Consider the following 9322-nt stretch of genomic DNA (forward strand, 5'->3'; position numbering starts at 1 on the left):
CACAACGGACTAATACAATAAATAAACTGAAAATATGACTTTAGCCTTTGAAACTCAATTTTCATTACGTAAAATTCGACATAATTTTTTTACTTGATTAAAACTCATTGATTAGGCTCCACACAAGCAAATTCATTAACTATGCTTGACTTCGCCATTGTACATTTTTTAAATGCCTAATATACCCTTAATTACATTTTTGACCTAAAAAATTAAAAGGGTTGATTAATGATTCTTGAAAAGAGAAATAAGCATTAATATTCATATTGTGATTCGATCACAATATATATGATGTAATTTAATAAATATGTGGGGAATCAATAAATGTGCCTAATAGTTGTGCTAATATATGGAGAATAATTTACCTACAACATAAAGAAATGTTATTTGCCTCAAAGTTATTTTACATATAAATATAGGTAAATTATTTTACACACATACATATAATAATAATAATAATAATTTACATATAAATATAGGTAAATTATTGGAAAAACTTGATATAGGTCCAATTTTTTGAGCCAATAGTAGGAATAGTCCAATTTATTAAAATAAGTTCAATTCCTTAAATCTTATTATTTTATTATCAATAATTATCTCTTAAATGATAAGATTTATTATAAAAATCAAATTTCTTCCTAATTATCTCTTTGATTATTTATTTATTTTGTTCTTTCTTGTTCTTTATCCCGTTTTAAACCCCATTTATAGATTTTAGTTTTTATTTTTATAATCAACCTATATCATAGGTTAATTATATTTATCTACCTATATGACTGATTCTTTTTTATAATCAAGTAAGATTCATGTGTCTTGCTTGTAGATATATTATGTTTTTTCTCCCTCTTAGTTAAGTTTCATATCTTACTTATAGGTATGATATACATTCATATATTTGTTACTTGAGTTAGGGTAGAATGATTTGCAGATAGATTTATGTCAATATATATATATTTTTTTTTTGTTATAAGATATTAATTATATTTTTTGGGGTTGAAAATTCATAATATTAGAAGATTTTAATTTATTTTTAATATTTTTAGAAAATATAAAATGACCATTAAAAAAATAAATACATATAATTAGGTAATTAGACTCGCTCCTAAAAACCATCTATGTTTTTAGACCTAGATCTAAAAGCCCCTAAATTATTTTACACACACATATACAATAATAAAATTTGCCTTATATATATATATATATGACACACCCCGACCCGATATGTCCACTAGGACTCCGAATCGAGTTGTGTTGGCCGACACCTGAAAGATGACGAATCCATAAAGTATAGTGATGTGAAAAATGTGAATAAATTTAAACCTAAAAGTGCCTAAATATAAGAGTGCATTGGTGAGCGGGAATGAACCCATTTCACACATGACGTCAGAGCATAAGTAAAGTACAGTAGAGTGGATAAGGATTATACCCTCAGAAGTAGCCACCAATACTGAGATTCACTAAAAAAACCTTGTCGATGCAACCGTTCAGCATCTAAAACTTGGAAGGGCGAAAAATAAGGGTGAGTAGGCTTGAAAATAAATTCTTATAAAAACCTTTTCGAAAATGTTATAACCTCTCGCTGTAAAACATGTATAGTTCCAAAATATCATACTAAGTATAAGTATGAAAATCAAATGCATGCTAACTGTAAGTCCATAAATGTGCCACAACATAATAGCTCAACAGTAAATTCAGTAAATAGATATGATCATGTGCTTAGTAATCTATACTAGCATGTCAGTCAGAGTCACCTAATGTGACCTGTACGACTGCACCTATCGCTCAACAGACTATGCTAACACACGATTCGGAGTCACCTAATGTGACATGTACGACAGGCTAGGTGTAATAATAAACGCTCTAGTGCTACGATCATGTGAAGTTGGCGTTATGCGCCAGTCACCTACGAGTCGGAACTACCTAATGCATTCTGTACGATAGGCTAGCACCTAATTGGATCCAAGAGAGCCTGCAGTGCAGGAGGTGAACATACACGTGAAGGCTTTGCCCTAGCCTTGGGCAGGAGCACTAACACCAGGGTGTAGCAATGATGAGCACTATATGAACATATGCATGCCAAATTGATTCAACCATTTCAATCCACCACATAACCTTACCTGGACTTACCTGCACGTCCCACGTTCACCTTAGCATTTCAAAGCATTCACAACAATTATATGTGGGTAATATGCATATGGATATGCCATGATGCAATCTCAAACTCAACCATATCATAGTATTTTAAAAAATATATATATAAGACATGGCATAAAATGCATAAATCAATTTAAAACACACACACACACACACACACACACACACACACACACACACACACACTATAAAAAGGAAAATACTCACTCACCTGAGGTCCGTGCTACAATTCCTTAGCATGAATATCGAGGCGTCACGAACGATCGGCCTCTATAACAATTATCAAATCACATCTCAAATTTCTTATTGATAGGACACGTACCTTACATAAAACACATCCCTAAGGACATTCTAAAATGATTTGAAACTCATTGACTAAAAGTCAACCGTCGGTCAAAGGTCAACGGTAAGATCCACAACCCTACGTAACTCGATCCAGAAGATCCGCACGTCGGATTTCCGATCCGTAACTTCCAATGATCTTCATTATTCTTCTAAAACATCATACTAAAGTTTCATTACGATCTAACGGTTGAATCTCCGCCAATTGCAAATTCAAGAGGCGGTCAACGTTTTATTTTACGAACTTACATATCCAATTCGGGAAGATCCGTAAGTCAGATTCCTGATCCATAAGTTTCCAATGTCCTCAAATATTATGAATAATAACTACTAAAGTTTGGTGACGATCCAACGGTCGGATCGTTGATTCAAATAATGACCAAGTGGCGGACCTTAGCGAAATTGTACCCAAACAATGGAATTTCGTTAATTGGACTTCACATATGGAATCAGGGCATCCAAATTACCCTAGGATGGGTAGGTAGGGTCTCGACCCACATAGTGCCGCCATGTGCTACCACATATGGCGGTCGGTCGTCCCGACTCACTGGAAAAATCAACCATTTCTAAAAATTCTCAAATTCACAGAAATAAAGATCTCAATGAGTAGAGCAAGTTTTATGGCTATTTCCAAGTCCAATTTGGCTAGAAAAAACCTCAAATTGCCATGAACCCGCCGGAAACCCTAGTATGGTTGTTCGTCGATTCAACTTCTCTGGTGTTCCAACGCCCCTATCACTGGTTGGGTCTTATTCCTGGGTCCAAGGGAAGTTGATTAGGAGTGGTGGTGGGTGGTGAAACTTGCCGGAACGAAGGAATCGCCGTCGAGCACCTCTGATGCTCCAATGGAGTTCTACACGAAATGGGATCTAAAACCCTTCGATCTTGGGCGGAAATGGTAGAAGAGAGATCGAGGGAGAGGTTAGAGGTGTTGGATGATGGTGATTCGATGGAAATATGGCAGAAATTCATTGGATTTGGAACCGGGTCGAAATTGGTTTAGCATGGGTAGAAGAGCCAACGGGAATGGAGGGGAGAAATCCCCCTTTTTTTTCTTATTTTTTTTTTCCTTTTTCATGATTGGCTGAAGGCTGTCTTTTCTTTTATCTGTTTGGTCCCTATTTTCTTTCCTTGAAACCGATTTGGCTTCTTTCCCACAAGGTGGGAGTTCAAATAATTTATAATCTAAAATCTAAGTAATCTATTTCAAACGTTTGTAACTATACCGTTATAATCCGGACTCGCAAACGGCTTTCACCTATGCGTTCGTACCATCGAGTACTACACAAATACGCCAATAGAATAAGTCATACGTTTCTCTAAACGATGGTCAACGGAAGTCAAAGTCCTTACCTCTAGGGCATTTTCGTCAATTCACGCTTTTAAAGTTAATAAAAACATAAAATTAGGGATGGGTTGTCACAATATATATATATATATATATATATTAATACATGTAAAATAATATATCTACAACATATAGAAATGCTATTTTATTCAAAGTTAATTAAAAACCTATGTTTTACATATAGATATAGGTAAATTACTTTACACAGACATACATATGGTAACAATAAAATGTGTCTAACATATGTACTTTTTTTATCCAAGCCTAACATATGTACTAATACATGCAAATTAATTTACCCATACCATTAATTTACCTATATATTACATATAAATACAGGTACATTATGTTACGTACACACCATAATAATAATGTGACAGAATATATATATATGTGTGTGTGTGTGTGTGTGTGTGTGTGTGTGTGTGTGTGTAATGGTTTACCTACAAAATATAAAAATATTACTTTATTTCAAATACATAAATTTAAAAGTGGCTAAAAAAACGTCAATAGGAGTAATTAGAATTTAATGCCCATATTATGTGGGCATGATTGAAGCCAAAAATGGAGGGTTGTGTGTGAGAAAACATTAGAGGGGTTGTGGCATATGTTGTAAATTATCTGAAGTAATAGGTTATTTAATTTCTAATGTGGCAACATATTTGAATTTTGGGTTTATATTGGATGTTTAAAGATAGATGAATTTTAATTTAAAAATTACGAGTTGTATGAACCTATGTTTAAAGAACCCATAAATAAACAGCATAAGTAAAAAAAAGAGTTGGTGAAATCAATTGATTTCCAAGTAAATCCCATAACTTACTCCTCCAGTCAAATTAATGATTGAATTCGCCAATTCGCCAATTATTTGCCTGCCAAACGGTACCAAAGTGGCCACCTCCTTTCAAAAGGACAAAATGGCCCGACTATTCTGAAAACAAGATAATTTAAAGACCCAAATTGCTGCTTAAACTTAGGGCTGGTTTGATATTGCTGTGCTTTGAAAAAAAGATGCTTCTGCTGTGCTGTGAGAATAAGCAGCTGTGAAATAAAATAGCAGAGTGTTTGGTAAACTTTTTTGTAAAAGTGCTTTTGAAAAACAAAAAAGCAGTATTAGAGTGTTTGGTAAACTTTTATGTAAAACAGATGTGAAAAAAAGCCGGTTTTTCAAAGCTGGGTTTTGCAGCTTCTTGTTTTTGGCTTTTTTTCACCCAAAACTGTAAAAAAAAGCTGAAGCTGAGTGTTTACCAAACACAAAAACAGCTCCCAGCTTTTTTTTATAGCAGCTTTTTTCAGAATCACCTCAGTACCAAACCAGGTCTTAGACAGGTATTGATCAATGCTGCCATAATAAAAAAAGTTAAAAGCCCTGCTCTTACAATTCACATAGAATACAAGGGGGAAAGTAACAAAAAAAAAACATAAAATAGAAAATATGGAGTTGAACCTTGACCCGAACTCCAATAGCTACTTTCCTGAATTTAGAATGAAATCTCGACCTTCTTTACAAATCAATGACCATTTTGACTAATTTTCCGGCAAGACTTGATCTCGGCAATGAAAGCATGAACATTGGAATGAGAAGAGCCACCTTTTTCAAAAGCTTTCATGGCTTTGTCTCTGAACTCTTCTGCTCTCTTTCTCATGTCAACCACTTCATCTTCTCCACATCCCATTAGTCTGTTCACAACATGGGCTACCTTGTCCCTCTTTATGTTCACCCTAGGCAGCTCATTCAGTGGAACCCAGTCCTCATTCCCCATTGAAATCCCAACCCTTATGACATTGAGAATGAACCTCTCATTGTAGAACTGCTCTGAGGAGAAAGGCCATGTGATCATTGGCACACCAGCTGTTACACCTTCAATGATGGAGTTCCACCCACAATGGTTCATATAAGCACCAACAGCTGGGTGTTCTAAAATCAAAAGCTGAGGAGCCCAGCCCCTTATCATAAGCCCTCTTTTCGATTTCGTAATCCTTTCTTCGAATCCCACAGGAAGCACAACATTTTCCACTTGTTGCTTCTCTTTTGATGAGTAGTCTAAAATCCTCCCAATCACCCAAATGAAAGGGTGGTTGGAAGCTTCAAGCCCATGAGCAATTTCCAAAAGCTGAGCTGAAGTGATTCTTGGCATGCTTCCAAAGCTTATGTAAAGAACTGAGTTGGGTTCTCTTGAATCAAGCCAACTCAAACAACTATGCTCATCAATGGAGGTTTTGATGCCTCTTTCGACCTTGTCGATGTTGGTCCGGTTGTACATTGAGACCGGCCCTATGTGCCATATTTTCCTCTTCATATCCTTCTGAAAGTAATCAGCATAAGCTTGTTCTAGCTCGTAGAAGCTGTTCACCACAATCCCATAGCTTTTAATCTCACACTCTAGAGCCTCATTGAGAAAATGAGTGAACACATTTTCGGCTTTGACATAATCGGGCAGCATTGACCTTTTGAGCTCGATTTGGTTGGGTAGGCCGGGAACGAGAAAAGCCTCAGTTTCGGACACAACTTTCTCATGTGGAGCATACCGTCTGAGACTTTCCTCCACACAGTGAGAGAAGCTGCTACTCCCATCAAACACAACCCTAGGGATTCCAAGCCCGTCAGTGACATCTGCAGTCCAAGGATAAAGCCTGTCCGAGATAAGACAGTCCGGTCGGGTCTGACGAAGGAGCTTCCCGAGAGGGTCTTGGAGCTTCATAGCAGCCATGAAGAGTTTGATGAACATGTCTCCATTAGTGGTTGTGAGTTCGTTTTCGCAACCGTTCGGGAGACCAAACTCTTCAGCCGGGAAATTTAAGGTGAGGAAGCCGATATCATAGCCTAGTTGTTGGTCTCTGAGGATGGGGTTTTGGAAGAGGATGACATTGTGAGGGGTTGTGACAATGGAGGCCTTCACGCCATGAGAAGCAAAGAGTCTGGCTAGGTCTATCATGGGGATCAAGTGACCACCAAGTATGTAAGGAAAAAAGAAAATTTCAAGCTTGGGTTCGGCTTGAGAATCCATTTTTTTGGTTTTGCACCTAACTAGCTCTAGTCTCCTTTGGGCTAATTTATAGTTATAGCTCTTTCTCTGCCGCCTCCATATGAGAAACGTATTTATACCACAGTTACTAATTACGATTGTTGATATTCAAATCTAGGAACCATATGCAAATGGATCCCATATTTTGGTACAAACTTGCTTTTAGCAATCTCTTGAGTTTTATAGTATAAGATTATAACATCACTACAAGAATTGTAGACATGGGCTTAGCGAAGTATTTTTTTTTTTTTTTAATTTGTAGAGACGGATTAGGCGAGATTAGCTCTTCATCAACAATCACGTGCGAGGCATGAACCCTCTCCCAAATGAGAATAGACCGTTGCACCCAAAAACCCCCCGCCCGTCCCCTCTCTACTAGATTTTATTAAGAAAAAACAGAAAAGTAATACAAGCAGGGGAACTAGGTCAATACCCGCTAAAAACAACTTTTGAAGCCAAACCCTAACAAGAAGTAGAAAACTGCTTGAGACACGAAAATCCAGTTACTAACAAAAAAAGGTAAAACCCATCCGAACAAAATCGATAATCGAGGCAAAGAGAAAGATTATGATGATACGCATCAATAGCACAAGGAGGACAAGAGTCCCATCAATAAACCCCAGGATGGTCCACTTCAAAATTTGCCAAACAGTCAACCATCTAATTCCCTTCGCGAAAAATATGTGTAACTCTTATGCACATAGAAGAGAGTAACGCTCTACAATTCAACGAATGAACTCTCAAACGCCAGGGAAACACGAGGTGACTTGGCAGGACGACCAGACAAACCAATAACGCGAAGAATACAAAGTTCTTCCATAGAATTTTTCATGTTTCCTTGGCTTAGCGAATCAATTTCAAGGAGTTGAAAATTAATTGAGCAAACAATAGCAGTAATGGAAGGTCAAATATCGTCAAAGCGAAGCTTATTACGTGTTGTCCATAGACAATATAAATAGGCTCCAATTAAACCCCACCATAGAAGTTGAATCTAAGAGCCATAGCCTTTACAAATAGGATAAGTGAAGAAGGTCATAACATCATCAAAGGTAGAGATCACCCCAAACCAAATTAAACATGAAGACCAAACCTAACGTGAGAAAGAACATTAAAAAAATAAATGTCTCAGAGTTTCCACATTTGAGCCACAAAGGGAACACATGGAGGGAAGAGCAAAACCTCTATCTTGTAATAAAGAATCTGTAACAATTTTCCCATGCATGAATTTCCATAGAAAAAGAGAATTTCTAGGATGAAAACAAGAATTCCAAACCCAACAGTCCCAAACCACCAAAGGTTGCTTGCTTCGTTTAATATTATATGCACGAGAAAGCGTGAGATGACCATCAGAAGAATCAGTCCAAATCAAAGTATCATCAATTTCAGTAGTCTTGGGCAAACAAATAGAACAAATTTGACCCCAAATAAGATGTAAACTATCATGGAGAGAGGCAGGACATATCCAATTCCCATCAATAATAAAATTGGAGACCCGTGCATGCAAAGTTTTACCCAAAGCATTTGGAATGTTTAAAACTTCAATTAAGGAATTATCCAACAAATTGGCATGCCAAAAAGTAGCTTGAACACTATTTAAGTTCGAATCCTCATTTTCGTAATTTAGATAATTTAGTGTAGATTATCTCTTGTATAACAAAATTAAAATAAAAAAATCATTAAAACCCTAAACCCAATATTCATAGTAATTAGTGAGATTTATGTAAACCCGTCTGTAAAAATGAATCTCACATCGAGAATTGATGTTGTTAATGGTGAAACTCACTTGAATTTATATATATTATATACCATGAAATTTTTGTATGGTCCGCCTATATACCCGAGTTTCGTATGTGAGATCAATCTACGTATAACCCAGTTTTATAAGCGCGTGAGAGATGTTGTCAATAATACTATGGTAAATAAATGTTCTATTAGTATACAAGTCTACCTATATGTCACCAATTGAGACTGACTTTGTGAACATTTCGGGAAAAAGAAAAAGAAAATTATATAGTATGACAAAGATTTATGCATGTGTATGTTTTTTCAACTTTTTCCCTTCTGTGAGGTCGGTAGAATGCATGTGGCATTGGTTGCAAAATACATTGCTACAATAAAGTCCTTTGATTCATTTGGATTCTGTTTTGTGCTTCCCTATTTTGGAAAAAAGATGGTATCCACAACCTTCATCTGCGTTCTGAAACTTGGTTACAAAAATTGAACCAAAAATGTCTGCCAATATAAATTGCTGATTAAATACTCCAACTGAGTACTCGTTTTCAAGAACACGACACAGAGAAAATGATGCATCACAAGGAGACTTTTGGTTTGGGAAGTTCAAATGAATGCAAATCAAACCAACCACCACACCACAACCCCCCCCCCCCCCCCCCCCCCCCCCCCACCCCCCCCACAACTCTCCTAACTCTCAATTTCTCATCTATTTGATCAC

The 9322-nt window shown here is 36.5% G+C and overlaps 1 protein-coding gene across 1 annotated transcript; it reads right to left on the reverse strand.

Moving 5' to 3' along the window:
* Window positions 1-5171: 5171 nt before the first annotated feature.
* LOC137726870 (probable UDP-glucosyl transferase 73B6) lies at window positions 5172-6897 on the reverse strand. Its single transcript, XM_068465824.1, has one exon. The coding sequence runs from the start codon at window positions 6850-6852 to the stop codon at window positions 5356-5358; it is 1497 nt and encodes a 498-aa protein (XP_068321925.1). The 5' UTR covers window positions 6853-6897; the 3' UTR covers window positions 5172-5355.
* Between the last annotated feature and the right edge of the window lie 2425 nt (window positions 6898-9322).

The sequence above is a fragment of the Pyrus communis genome, chromosome 2 (assembly GCF_963583255.1).
Source record: "Pyrus communis chromosome 2, drPyrComm1.1, whole genome shotgun sequence".
Classification (NCBI taxonomy): Eukaryota; Viridiplantae; Streptophyta; class Magnoliopsida; order Rosales; family Rosaceae; genus Pyrus; species Pyrus communis.